At 39.9% G+C, this 15851-nt stretch overlaps 1 protein-coding gene across 8 annotated transcripts in view; it reads right to left on the bottom strand.

Moving 5' to 3' along the window:
* SPG21 (SPG21 abhydrolase domain containing, maspardin) overlaps positions 1-15851 on the bottom strand; it is a 78759-nt gene that overhangs the window by 48257 nt on the left and 14651 nt on the right. For 6 of the 8 annotated variants that reach the window (XM_089907113.1, XM_089907111.1, XM_089907109.1 and 3 more), the window contains 4 exons: positions 11932-12012; positions 10897-11042; positions 8824-8932; positions 8042-8149 (listed from right to left, as the gene is read on the bottom strand). In XM_089907113.1, the coding sequence (XP_089763239.1) occupies positions 8042-8149; positions 8824-8932; positions 10897-11042; positions 11932-12012 (444 nt within the window). The remainder of the gene's footprint in view (positions 1-8041; positions 8150-8823; positions 8933-10896; positions 11043-11931; positions 12013-15851) is intronic. The other 2 variants (XM_089907112.1, XM_089907114.1) reach the window with 1 other exon arrangement.

Below are 15851 nucleotides of genomic sequence, written 5' to 3'. Positions count from 1 at the left end.
ACTGTAAACTGTACCAGTTCTCTAACCCTAAACCTAACCAAAACCCTTACCCGATCCGTACCCTAATCCTAACCCGTACACTATACTAATCGGTACCCATAACATACTCTAAGCCTAACCTGTTGTTGTACCCTAAACCCTATCCTTTCCCTAATCCTCACCCTTAACCTAACCCTTACCAGAAGCCTTAGCCTAACCCGTACACTAACCCTAACCCGTTGTCATACCCTATCCTGTACCCTAAACCGTACCCTAATCCTAACCCATACCTTAACACTAACCCGTACCCTAATAATAACACGTTGTTGAACCCTAACCTTACCCTAAACCTTACCCTAATACTAATCCGTACACTAACACGTACCCTAACACATACCCTAAACCTAAATGGTTTTAGTACCCTAACACTAACCTGCTGTCATACACTAAACTGTACCCTAAATCGCACCCGTGCCCTAACCCTTACCCTAACGCGTACCCTAATCCTAAACCGTATACTAACAATGACCCGTACCCAACACATACCATAACTATAACCCATTGTCATATCCTATCCTGTACCCTAAAATGTATACATTCCCTAATCCTAACACCCTTACCCATACAGTAATCCTAACCCCTACACTAACCTGTAACTTAACACATACCTTAACCAGTTTTCATACCCTAACCGGTAACCTAAACCTTACCCGTTCCCTAAGCTTAACCCTAACCCATACACTAACACTGATCCGTACCCTAACCCATTGTGGTACCCTAAACTGTACCCGTTCCCAAACCCTTACCCTAATCCTAACACATACCCAAAACCTAACCCTTTGTCATACCCTAACCTGTACCCTAAGCCGTACTTGTTCCCTAACCCTTACTCTAAATATAACCCTTACACTAACCCATACCCTAAAATGTACCCTAACCCGTTTTTGTACCCTCACCTGTACCCTAAACCATCCCCGTCCCCTAACCGTACACTAATCCTAAACCGTACACTAACACGTAACCTAACCTTAACCTGTTGTCGTGCCCTAACCTGTACCCTAAACCGTTCCGTACCCCAAACCCTCACCTTAACCCGTACACTAACCTATACCATAACACATACCCTAAGCTTAACCCGCTGTCGTACACTAACCTGTACCCTAAACCGTACCCTAATCCTAACACGTACCCTCATCCTAACCCATACCCTAACCCAAACCCATTGTTGTACCCCAAACTGTACCCTAAACCGTACGCTAACCTGTATCCTCACCCTAAACTGTATGCTAACACTAACCCATTGTCGTACCCTAACCTGTACCCGTTCCCTAAAACTAACCCTAACTCTAACCCTTACCCTAATCCTAACACGTTGTCGTACCCTTACCTGTACCCAAACCGTACCCTAATACTAAAGACTAACCTGTACCCTAACACGTTGTCGTACCCTTACCTGTATCCAAACTGTACCCATTCCCTAGCCCTAACCCTTACCCTAACACGTACCCTAAACCTAACCAGTTGTCATACACTAACCTGTACCGTAATCCTAACCCGTACACTAACATTAATCTGTACCCTAAGCCTAACCCATTGTCATAACCTAACCTTTACCCTAAACCATACCCATTCCCTAAACTTTACCATTACCCTATCCCTTACCCTAACTGTACCCTAACCTGTACCCTAATCCTAGCCGTACACTAACACTAACCCTTTCCCTAACACGTACCCTAACCCTACTCCCTTGTTATACCGTAAACTGCACTCTAAACCGTATCCGCTCCCTAACCTGAACCTTAATCCTAAATCTAATCCTTACTCTAACACTTACCCTAACCCGTACCTTAACACGTACCCTAACTCAAACCCGTTTTCATACCCTAACCTGTACACTAAACCATACCCTATCTATAACCCTAACCCTTACCCTAATCCTAAACTGTACACTAACCCGTACCCTAACCCTAACACGTTGTCATACCCTAACCTATACCTGAAACCGTACCCATTCCCTAACCATAACTCTAACAATAACCCTAACCTTACTCCTATCCTAATGCGTACACTAATACTACCATACTCTAAATACTAATCCATACCCTAACAAGTACCCTAAGCCTAACCCATTGTAGTACCCTAATCCTAACCCATATACTAACCCTTTAACACGGACCCTAACCCAAACCCACTGTTGTACCCCAAACTGAACCCTAACCCGTGCCAAAATCTAACCGGTACACTAACACCCGTACCGTAACACCTACCCTAATCCATTGTCGTACCCTAAACTGTAGCCTAACCCGTTGTCGTATCCTAACCTGCACCCTAAACCATACCCGTTCCCTAACCCTTACCCTAACTGTACCCTAATCCTAACCTGTACACTAACACTAATCCATACCCTAACATGTACCCTAAGCCTAACCTGTTGTCATACCCTAAGCTGTACCCTAAACCATACCCGTACTTATCCCTAACCCTTAACCTAACCCATACCCTAATCCTAACCTGTAAAGTAAAACTAACCCGTACCCTAACCTGTACACTAATACTAATCCATACCCTAACATGTACCCTAACCCATTGTCGTACCCTTGTACCTTAAACTGTACCCGTTCCCTACACTAAACCTAACCCTTACACTAATCCGTACCCTACGTCTAACCCGTATCCTAAAACGTACCCTAATCCTAACTCATTGTCATACCCTATACCATACCGATTCCCTAACCTTACCCTAAGCCGTAACCTAATCCTAACCCATACGCAACACTAACTCATACCCTATCCCTAACCCAATGTCATACCCTAACCTGTACCCTAAACCACACAAGTTCTGTAACCCTAACCCTCACCCTTACCCTAACCGGTACCCTAATCCTAACCCATCCACTACCACTGTTCTGTACCCTAACACGTACCCTAACTCTAACCTGTTTTTGTACCCTAACCGGTAACCTAAACCTTACCCATTCCCTAACCTTAACCATAATCCTAACCCTTACCCTAACCCAGACCCTAACCCTAACGTATACCCTAATCCTAACCTGTACACTAACATGTACCCTAACACGTTGTCATACACTAACCTGTACCCGTTCAGTAACGTTAACCCTAACCCTAAGCCTTATCCTAACCCATACACTAACACGTACCCTAACCCATTGTCGTACCATAAGCGGTACCCTAAACCGTAACCTGTACACTAAAACTATCCCATACCCTGACCCTCACCCGTTGTCGTACCCTAACTTGTACCCTTAAACCGTACCCTGGCCCTAACCCTAAATATAATCCTTACCGTAACCCATACCCTAATCGTAACCCGTACACTAAAACTAACCCATACCCTAACCCGTTGTCATACCCTAAGCTGTACCTTAAACTGTACCTGTTCCCTATCCCTAACCCTTACCCTAACCCATACACTAACATTAACCCATTCCCTAAAACGTACCCTAATCCTATCCCGTTTTTGTACCCTAACCTGCACCCTAAACTGTACCCATTCTCTAACCCTCTTATCCTAACCCTTACCCTAACTGGTACCCTAATCATAACCTGTACACTAACACTAATCCATACCCTAAAACGTACCCTAAACCTAACCAGTTATCATATGCTAACCTGTACCCGTTCCCTAACACTAACCCTTACCCTAACTCGTATCCTAATCATAACCAGTACACTAACACTGACGCGCATCCTAACACGTACCCTAAACCGTTGTCGTACCCTAACCTGTACCTTATATGGTACCCGATCCCTATCCCTATCCCTAACCCTTATCCTAACCCTTACGCTAACTCGTACCCTAATCCTAACCCGTACACTAAGCTGCACCCTAACACATACCCTAAACTTAACCCATTGTCCTACTCTAACCTGCACCCTAAACCGTACCCGCTCCATAACCCTAACTCTAACCCTCACCTTTACGCTAACCCTTATCCTAACCCATACACTAATGCTAACCCCATACCCTAACCCTTACCCTAAGTCGTACCCTAATCCTAACCCGTACACTAATCTGTACTGTAACATGTACCCTAAGCCTAACCTGCTGTAGTACCCTAAACTGTACCCAACACTAACACTAACCCTAACCCATACCGTAACCCACACCATAATCCTAAACAGTAAACTAACCCATACCCTAACATGTACCCTAACCTGTACCCTAAACCGTACCCGTTCCTTAACCCTAACCTGAACCCTAAACCTTACGCTAACCCGTACCCTAATCCTAACCCGTACACTAACGAATACCCTAACACGTATGGTAACCCGTTGTTGTATCCTAACCTGCATGCTAAACTGTAACCGTTCCCTAACCCAACCCGTACCGTAATCCTAATCCGTACACTAACAATAACCCGTACTCTAACCCTACCCATTGTCATACAATAACCTGTACCCTAAACCACACCCATTCCCGTACCCTAAACCTAACCCTTACCCTAATTATAACCCGTACACTAACACTAACCTGTACCCTAATCCTTTGTTGTACCCTAACCTGTATCCTAAACCGTACCTGTTCCCTAACCCTTACCCTAACACGGACCCTAACCCGAACCCAAAACCTTACACTAACCCATACCCTAACACGTACGCTAACTCTAACCCATTGTCATAACCTAACCTGCACCCTAAACCTTACCAGTTCCCTAACCTTAAACCTAAACCTAACCCATACCCTAAACCTAATCCATACACTAACATGTACCCTAACACGTACCCTAACCTGTACCCTAAACCGTACCCATTCCCTAACCCTTACCCTAACTTTACCCTAATCCTAAGACGTACCCTAACCCTAATACGTTTTGGTACCCTTACCTGTACCGAAACCGTACCTGTTCCCTAGCCCTAACCGTACCCTAATCCTAAACCGTACACTAACAATAGTCCGTACCCTAACGGGTACCCTAAGCCATTGTCGTACCCTAACCTGTACCCTAAACCGTACCTAACCCTTAACCTAACCCATACCCTGATCCTAACCTGTAAACTAACCCATACCCTAACACATACCCTAACCCGTTGTCGTATCCTAACCTGTAACCTTAACCGTACCCGTTCCCTAACCCTAAAACTAAATCTAATCCTTACCCTAGCCCATACCCTAATCTTAACCCGTACACTAACGCCCATACCTTAACACATACTCTAACCTGTACCCTAACCCGTGCCCATTTCGTAACCCTAACACTCACCCTTACCCTAACCCATACACTGACACTAATCCGTACCCTAACACGTACCCTACGCCTAACCTGTTGTTGTACCCTAACCCTTAACCTAACCTGTTGTGCCATAACCTGTACCCGTTCCCTAACCAAAACCCTTACCCTAACCCTTACCCGAACCGTACCCTAATCCTAACTCATACACTAACACTAGTTGGTACCCTAACACGTACCCTAAGCCTAACCTGTTGTCGTACCCTAACCTGTACCCATTCCCTAACCCTAACGCTAACCCTTAACCTAACACTAAGCCGTACTTTAACACGTACCCTATCCCTAACCCGTTTTCGTACCCTTACCTGTACCCTAAACTGTACCCGTTCCGTAACCCTTACCCTAATCCTTACCCCCCCACCCGCCATGCATTCCTTTCAACAGACATGGCTGAACCCTTCTAGAGCCCTCTTGCTCATCCCTGGTGACTCTAACTCCAATGTCAAACATTAATACAGATTTTTTTGCCAAATGTCTCTTGCACTGTTTAGCAGAAAAAATTCTACCATGAATTTCCTTTGTTCTCAAACATAAGTAAATTAACAGAATATTAATAGCAATTTTTTTTTTTTGGCTGAGTTGGGTCTTCGTTGCTGTGTGTGGGCTTTCTCTAGTTGCGGCGAGCGGGAGTTACTCTCTGTTCTGGTGTGTGGCTTCTCATTGCAGTGGCTTCTCTTGTGGAGCACGGGCTCTAGAGCGCAGGCACAGGAGTTGTGGCGCAGGGCTGGGATCTTCCCGGACCAGGGATCCAACCCATGTCCCCTGCATTGGCAGGCGGATTCTTAACCATTGAGCCACCAGGGAAGTCCCACGAACAATCATTGACAATACTAATTTCAAAAAGATCACGAAACCCCAAAAGAACTTATTAATTTAAAAACAGTTATAGGGACTTCCCTGGTGGCGCAGTGGTTAAGAATCTGCCTGCCAACGCAGGGACATGGGTTCATGCCCTGGCCTGGGAACATCCCACATGCCGCAGAGCAACTAAGCCCATGCGCCACAACTACTGAGCCTGTGCTCCGCAACAAGAGAAGCCACCACAATGAGAAGCCCGTGCACCACAACAAAGAGTAGCCCCCGCTTGCCACAACTAGGCCCGGGCACAACAATGAAGACTCAGTGCAGCCATAAATAAAAAAATTTATAAAAAAAAGAGAAAAAAGAAAATTTTATTAAAAAAATTAAAACAGTTATATAAGTAGCATATACTCAGTGAAAAAGAATTCAAAAAAAATTTTTATAAGAAGTCCAAACCCTTTTCTGGGGGAGCCACTGTTAGAAGTTTGGAATATATGACTCTAGAATCTTTCAGTATTCATACAAATTTATGTTTATGCACGTGCAAAAAATTATTCAAAGTAATTTAAAAGAAACAAAAGAACCCATGAAAATAAAAATAGGTGCATCTCCACCTTGCTAAAACTTGTAGACAGTTTTAAGTGACCATGTACCTACGTGGTGAACACAACTTTGAAAGGGCAGGCAGAGCAAATGCCCTGTGAGGACCATATATTTCACTGAGAGTATTGAAAAGCTTGCTCTGTGTCATGGTAAATGTTGGAATTATAGTGGAGAATGATAAGTTATTGTACATGTTTGTAATGGATAATTTCCTGATAAAAATCAGTTCTTAAAAATACCATGTTACTTGCACTTAGGAATAAATCCATTATGAGACAGAACAGTTATATGATTAAAATAAAAAGTCAAAGCCACAGTGAGATACCACTTCACATCCATTAGGGTGGCTACTACTATCAAGAAAAACAGAAAATAACAAGTGCTGGAGAGGATATGGAGAAATTGGAAAACTTATGCATTGCTAGTGGGAATGTAAAATGGTACAGCCCCTGTGGAAGACAATAAGGCAGTTCCTCAAAAGGTTAAATATAGAATTACCAAATGTTTCAGCAATTCTACTTCTAGGTATGCACTACCCAAAAGAATTGAAAGCAGGAACTCAAATGGGTATTTGTACACCAATGTTCACAATAGCCAAAAGGTGGAAACAACTCAAATGTGTCAGTAGATGAGAAGATAAACAAAAGGTGGTATATACGTACAATGTTAAAAGGGAATGATACTGTAACATGGATGAACCTTGAAAACATTATGCTAAGTAAGTGAAACAAGCCAGATACAAAAAGATAATTATATGATTCCACTTGCATGAGGTATCTAAAATAGGCAGTCATAGAGAAAAGAAGTAAGATAAAGGTTAGTAGTAGGGATTGGGGGGGGGAATGGGGAATTATTGTTTAATGGGTACAGAGTTTCAGTTTGGGATGATGGAAAGCTCTGGAGATAGATAACAGTGGCAGTTGGACAACACTGTAAATGTACTTAATGTCACTGCTCTGTACACTTAAAAGTGATTTAAATGGTGAATTTTGTTATGTATATTTCACTACAATTAAAAAATATATAAGAAGCAAGTTTTTGTGTTAGACTTTATGGAATTCATGATTCTCTGCACTCACGAGGCACCTTCACTTTACTGCCCAGATTTGTAATTTCGGCTAAAGAGCAATATCTGTTGATGAGAATAGCAAAGCAAACCAAAATGGGTCAGGACTACCATGTTTGTTTAAATTTACTTTGATTTCAATGCTGTTATTCCTGCCAGGAAAAATACAGGATAAGCAATAAAAGATTATTTTGGATTTGAAAAAGCTGGGGGGTAAAAATAAAGAAAATCCAAGGCAGTTATTTGAAGAGGCACACTGAAAAATCATAAAATAATTATAAGGTGGATCTTGACATATACATAGAAAAGGCAAAGCATCTATTTTACTTAAAAGAAAACTTACGTCCATGATGGTTACAGGGATGTCCCGAATTTTATGAGGTTCCACATAAGAATTTTGACAATTCAGGGTAAGTCTTGAAGCCAGTTCACTCTGCCCCAAACTTTCCAGCTGCAGAAAGAAACAAACGTGAATTTTTTAAAAATTAATTTTGTTTTGTACATTTACATTAAATCCACAGATAATATCGGTGCTTAGAAAGGTGGTATTATGTGTGGTGGGGCCAGTATGGTCACCACTGAGGAAACACAGTGTATTTGAGACCATAACTGGGCCTTGCAAGTGGTGACATTTTTCTATTCTGGGCACCTGGCCTTCCACAGCCCTCAACCTGAGCCGACTCTTCCACCAGGTGCCTGTGGGCGCCAAGCCAATTCCAGCAGCTCCAAGAGGACAGGTAGACATTTAAGTAGAGGCCTCCGAAGAAAAACATCTATCCCAGTAGTCCCTAAATGCAAGTCCACAGACCTGCTCCATCACACTTACCTGGGGAGGTGGAAGAGGAGGGGTGAGGTAAAAACACAGATTCCCAGCGCCCTCGGCCAGGGATTCTAGTTCAATGGTCTGGTGTGAGGCCTTAGAATCTGTATTTTTAAAAGCTCCCCCAAGTGATTCTGATGAATTACTCAGCAGCAGGAATATCTGTCTGGATGTAGTAAAGTTAATATGGAAGAACGCTTAACAAATACCTCTGGTACACAGTGAGACAGGTATTTCTTCAGGAACCAAGCAGACATGAAAATTCTGAGTACAAGGTGTCCCCACCCCAAGGCCATGATCCTTACCCTGTCCACCATGAAATCAATGGCATCAGCCATCATAGGGTCCACTGGGCCAGATGAAAAGTTTCCAAGAACTATTTTTTTGAGCATAAATGACGGCATCAGCCAAAAGCTGTTAAAAAAAAAAAAAAAAGACCTGATAATTTAAATTTCCAAGACTACACATAAATGGCAAATATTCATTCAACACTGAAGCTTCGTATTAGCTAGGTCCTTGGGACCTAGAGATTAAAAAAAACCTAGTCTCTTCCTTTTAAAGAGCTAGTTTTGAAGCATCTAGTTTTCGTATACATTTTCTCAAGCTCCGAGTTATGGTTTAATATGATCCAACTTTTGGGGATTTGGAATGATTATAAGCAATATTTCAAAAATGCCTTTACAGAGGTAGACATTCTGATGATTCCAAGATTTTATTTTCTATTTGGTCTTATTCCAATGACTAACCTATTTGTGGTAAACTGAACACTTACCATATCAACCTTAAGGTTTATATCACCTTTTGATTAAAGATAGATTTCAAAATAGGAAAATCAGAGTTATTATACCTCCTATTGCTACTACTGGGTTCAATTGGGCTAATTCAAGGCAATTCAATCTTTATGTATTTCTATATGTGATCTGTCATTAGTATTTACTCCACTAATTACACTGAGAGCCATTATACAGGGTAAACATGAATTTCTCTACCCTATGCTGAAAATGACTTATAAAAGGTATAGACCAGGGACCTCCCTGGTGGTCCAATGGTTAAGACTCCATGCTTCCAATGCAGGGCACATGGGTTCGATCCCTGGTTGGGGAACTAAGATCCCACAGGCCACAGCCAAAAAAAAAAAAAAAAAAAAACCACAAAACACGTGCAGACCACCTTCTGATGCATAGTCTCAGTGGGCTTCCCTCACAAGGACCAGACAGCCATCTTTCAGTCACCTTCAGTGATATTTCTAAGTTCTCTACCCCACAGCTCCTTATCTTCTAAAGGTGATGCTGCCTAGGTGTGCTCTGTAGAGAGCGCATCCTCTTGGCTCTGTTTGCCCCTGCAGCCTCTGTGTGGCACACGGTAAGCACTCAGACATTTGATAAAAAGTAGCTGATATGCAAAAGCACAAACGAAGTGGGGGAAGTCTTGGCTTCTGACAATTAAAACATGAAAAATCATCAAAAATAATCAATGACTTAGTGCATTATCTGGACATGAAGTATCTGTGTCTGATGTATACAAGAAATTGCTGCATGAATGCTGAGTAAACAACTGAGAAAATATCAGGAGAAATATTTTAAAAATCAGAGTGAATGTTGAGTAGATGGGAAAACCATGAAAACAATGTTTACCTAGAACATTATATGAAAACCAATCTGATCACACAGGTAGGTTTAGTTACTAGGTTGCTTTCTGCGGTAGAGCCTAGCCTTGCTAGCAATGAAAGAAATATCATGAAGTCAGCTTTAAGGTACCATTAGACATCTATCAAGTTAATTAAAATGATAAAATCAGTAAAGGGATGGCTCAGAGGAAACAGGTACCCCACTAGTTGCCCTGCAAAGCATTCCACCATTTCCATCTTTCTAAAAAGCAGACTAACGTTGTAAAAGTGTTAAGATGTGCAGAACATCTGCTGACAGACTAAATGCTCTAATCTCTCCCTTTTGGGGAACATATCTCAAGAAAATAACTCAGAAAGGGAAGGAACTAAAGTAATTTATACAAAGATTTACAGTAGAACATGATGAAAAATTGGGAGAAGCCAAAGGCCTTAAAAAACTACAACAGGACTGTGTACACAAAATACTAAGTGGAGCAAGCAGAACACAGTATCAGTTACATATGCACTAAACTGTAAAGGCATGTGAACGTATAGTAAATAAAGCTAGACAATGATTTAGAGTAGTGGAAACAACTGAATTTAGAACTCTTTCAATTCTTTTCTTTTCCAAAGGTGATTGTTTCTAATTTTAAAAGCCAGGACACAAGTATATATGGCCTCTCCCTCCCTAATGCATCGAAAAACCAAAAGCCAACATTTTCAAAATTCCACTGAAAATAAAAAAATGTTGGTTGAATGTTTACATTCTTACCTGTTTGCAGTCCATGTTTGGTTAAAGATAGAAGTGTCACTGAAGGAATTGCAGAGGATGAGAGAATGGACTCTGGGCGATTTGTGAGTGTATTCAGCAAACTTCTGGGCCAAAAAGCCTCCCAAAGAAGCCCCAAAGAGATGAACCTAATTGGAAACAAACACAAGGATCCTAAAAACAATGATCTTGAAGTATCAAAAAAAATTGTTTTAATTATCACCAACCACAGAATACAATGTCATCACCAGTCATTAGACTGAAATATTTACAGCAGTTAGAAGTTTAGAAAATATTGTATTTAAATGCAATGTCTACAGCCTGTCAAGAAAAAATACAGCTGTGCATATAAATTACACAAGTTAAAAAATATTATTCATAGATTACATTAGAAAATTAAACTACTTTGTCATTTCTGTTTAAGAAAACTATGATTCGGTAATTCCACTCCTAGACATGTACCCAAGAGAACTGAAAACATCTGTCTACACAAAAACTTGTATAAGAATGTTCATAGCAACATTACTCATAATACCTAACCAATGGAAACAAACCAAATGATGAATGGATAAATAAAATGTGTTATATCCATACAATGGGATATTATTTGACAATAAAAAGGAATGAAATATTGATATAATCTGCAACACTGATGAACCCTGAAAGTGTTATGCTAAGTGAAAAAAGCCAGTCACAAAAGACCACAGATTACATCATTCCATTTACATAAAATATCCAAAATAGGCAAATCCATAGAAACAGGGCTCCAGGGAGGAAGGGTGGGGAGTGGCTGCTAAGTATGGGGTTTCTTTTTGGGGTGGAAAAATGTTCAAAAATTGACTGTGGTGATGGTTGTACATACTGTGAATATATTAAAAAACAGTGAATTATACACTTTAAAAGGGTAAACTGTACAGTATGTGAATTCTATCTCAAAAGAGCTGTTATTAAAAAATAAAAGACACCACCAGACTTAACAATGTATCAATAAATGTTGCATTAAAATCACATGTGAGTAATTAGTTTCAAGGGACTCACTTTATCCAACTGTAAATGGTCTAAAAGTTTTCTGAATCCATCACAGAATTCAAGATGGTCCCAATAAACTGGATACTGCAACTAGAATAATAACAATAAATTTAAAATTTATTTTAAAAACTGTAGAGGTAAAATACAACTCATATATATCTGAAAAATTTAGGACTTTCATAATAGCATTTCTCATTTGCTTAATCTCTGCTCCTTATTCAAAATATGTGGAAAATAAGCTCTCATCTTATCCTCAACTTCAAAATTCACATTTTCTCTAATAGAACAATTTAAAAAATAAAAAAACACACTTTAGTGATATTATGTACACAATTTTAAGTCACATCAATTTCCTTTCCAAATAGCTAAGAAATTCGGAGGTTCAAGGATGAACAGAGCAGAACCCATTCAAATAAAGAAATTCTTTTTCCCCTTTAAACCAATTTTGTTCTGAATTATGGCTCAGGAGAACTAGAAATAAAATCTGTTCTAAGGAGAGTTTCCTCTCTTTTTGGTAGCATTTCTTTAAGGCAGTATTCAATAAAATTGTTCCTCTACTTTTAATGACTTAGTCATTCTATCTGATTTCTTGTAGTACTTTTGTTTGTGACCAAAAATTTCAGATGCTTGACCCTAAGTAGCCTATTAATGTTGACAATAATGAAGAAAAAGAAACACAAGTCATTAATTCCTTTCTAGGAGACTCAGGCTTGTCACCTAAGAGTTCCCCTCTCTTTAATACCTGTAAAACCCATCTTAAAGGCTTGCTGTTTTAAGCACTTAGATTCATTTTGCCATTGACATATCACTGGGATAGATACTGCCATGTAAATTATGGGATAATTTCAGATATGAGGTACTATGTTACTTTTACTATTAAAATTCCACTTGTGGATAGGATTCCACTTTTCTGAAGCAGGATGGAGAACAGACTCTCCTAGCTGCAAATTTGAGAATTTGAGTCATATGACAGCCTAAAAGAAAGGAGATGACATTTTTATGAATCCTTTAATTTAAAAATGTCTGTGCCTTACGGAGTGTAGCAGAGCTGAGGTGTCAAGCACAGCCATTTCACACTAGAAACTCTGGCTTGAAGTACCAGGTGGAAGGCCTCTGCATGCAGGACTCTATGAGCAAGTGAGACTGGAAGCACAAAGGGAAAAAAAAAACTGGAGACAAGATGGTGGAGTAGAAGGACTTGAGCTCACCTCCTCTTATGAAAACACCAAAATCACAACTAACTGCTGACAAAAAAAACTTGAGCCTACCAAAAAAGATATTCTATACCCAAAGACAAAGAAGCCATAACGAGACACCTGAGGAACAGAGACCACAAACACAGAAAATTAGACAAAATGAGATGCAGAGAAATATGTTCCAGATGAAAGAACAAGACAAAACCCCAGAAGAACAACTAAGTGAAGTGGAGATAGGCAAGCTACCTGAAAAAGAATTCAGAGTAATGATAGTAAAGATGATCTAAGATCTTGGTAAAAGAATGGAGGCAGATTGAGAAGATACAAGAAATGTTTAAGAAAGAGCTAGAAGCTTTAAAGAACAAACAAACAGAGATGAACAATACAACTGAAATGAAAAATAGAATAGAAGGAATTGATAGCAAAATAATGAGATAAAAGAACGAATAAGTGAGTTGTAAGACAGGTTGGTGGAAATCACTGCTGCAGAACAGAATAAAGACAAAAGAATGAAAAGAAATGAGGACAGTCTGAGAGATCTCTGGGACAACATTAAACACACCAACATTCACATTATAGGGGTCCCAGAAGAAGAGGGAGAGAAAGGGCCTGAAAAAATATTTGCAGAGATAATAGCCAAAAACTTCCCTAACATGGGAAAGGAAACACTCAAATCCAGAGAGTTCCATATAGGATAAACCCAAGGAGGAACACACCAAGAAATGTATTAATCAAATTTATAAAAATTAAAGACAAAATATTAAAAGCAACAAATCATATACAAGGACTCCCCATATGGTTATCAGCTGATTTCACAGCAGAAACTCTGCAGACCAGAAGGGAGTCACACAATATATTTAAAGTGATGCAACCCAGAATACTCTACCCAGCAAGGCTCTCACTCAGATTCTACGGAGAAATGAAAAGCTTTATGGACAAGCAAAAGCTAAGAGAATTCAGCACCACCAAACCTGCTTTACAACAAATGCTAAAGGAACTTCTCTAGATGGAAAAGAAAGGCCACAACTAGAAACAAGAAAATTACAAACGGGAAAGTTCACCAGTAAAGGCAAACATACAGTAAAGGTAGGAAATCATCCACACACAAATATGATATGAAAACCAGCAATCATGGGACTTCCCTGGTGGTCCAGTGGGTAAGGCTCTGTGCTACCAATGCAGGAGGCCCAGGTTCGATCCTTAGTGGGGGAACTAGATTCCACATGCATGCCACAACTAAGCATGCCACAACTAAGAGTCCACATGCTGCAACAAAGAAGTCTGCATGCTGCAACTAAGAAGTCCGCATGCCGCAACTAAAAGATCCCACATGCTGCAACAAAGATCCCGTGTGCTGCAACTAAGACCCAGCACAGCCAAAATAAATAAATAAATAAACAAATAGACAGATAGATAACACCAGCAATCGTGAGAAGAGAGTACAAATGCAGGATGTTAGAAATGCATTTGAAATTAAGAGACCAGCACTTAAAACAATCTTGTATATATAGACTGCTATAACAAAACCTCATGGTAACTGCAAACCAAAAATCTACAATAGATACACACACAAAAAAGCAGCAGCAATCCAAACAAAACACTAAAGATAGTCATCAAATCACAAGAGAAGAGAACGAAAGAGGAAGGGAAGAAAAAAGACCTACAAAAACAAATCCAAAGCAATTAACAAAACAGCAATAAGAGCATACATATCGATAATTACCTTAAATGTAAATGGATTAAACGCTCCAACCAAAAGACACAGACTGGCTGAATGGATACAAAAACAAGACCCATATATATGCTGTCTACAAGAGACCCACTTCAGACATAGGGACACATACAGACTGAAAGTGAGGGGATGGAAAAAGGTATTCAATGCAAATGGAAATTAAAAGAAAGCTGGAGTAGCAATTCTCATATCAGACAAAATAGACTTTAAAATAAAGACTGTTACAAGAGACAAAGAAGGACACTGCATAATGATCAAGGGATCAATCCAAGAAAAGGATATAACAATTGTAAATGTATATGCACCCAAGATAGGAGCACCTCAATACATAGGCAAATGCTAACAGCCATAAAAGGAGAAATTAACAGTAACACAATAATAGTAGGGGACTTTAACACCCCACTTACATCAGTGGACAGAACATTCAGACAGAAAATCAAATAAAGAAACACAAGGCTTAAATGACACATCAGAGCAAATGAACTTAATTGATATTTATAGAACATTCCATCTGAAAGCAGAATATACATTCTTCTCAAGTGCACATGGCCCATTCTCCAGGACAGATTACATGCTGGGCCACAAAGCAAGCCTTGGTAAATTTAAGAAAACTAAAATCATATCAAGCACCTTTTCCAACCACAATGCTATGAGATTAGAAATCAACTACAAGAAAAAAACCTGAAAAACACAAACACATGGAAGCTAAACAATATGTTACTAAACAACCAATGGATTGCTGAAAAAAATCAAAGAGGAAATCAAAAAATATCTAGAGACAAAAGAAAATGAAAACACGATAATCCAAAACTGATGGGATGCAGCAAAAGCAGTTCTATGAGGGAAGTTCACAGCAATACAATCTGATCTCAGGAAACAAGAAAAATCTCAAACAACCTAACCTTACACCTAAAGCAATTAGAGAATGAAAAACAAACAAAACCCAAAGTTAGTAGAAGGAAAGAAATCATAAAAATCAGAGCAGAAATAAATGAAATAGA

Source organism: Delphinapterus leucas, chromosome 2 (genome assembly GCF_059928025.1).
Source record: "Delphinapterus leucas isolate spDelLeu-1000000601 "Yukka" chromosome 2, BTC_Dleu_Yukka2, whole genome shotgun sequence".
Classification (NCBI taxonomy): Eukaryota; Metazoa; Chordata; class Mammalia; order Artiodactyla; family Monodontidae; genus Delphinapterus; species Delphinapterus leucas.
Note: the sequence above shows the minus strand (reverse complement) of the source record. Positions and strands in the feature narration are given on the sequence as shown.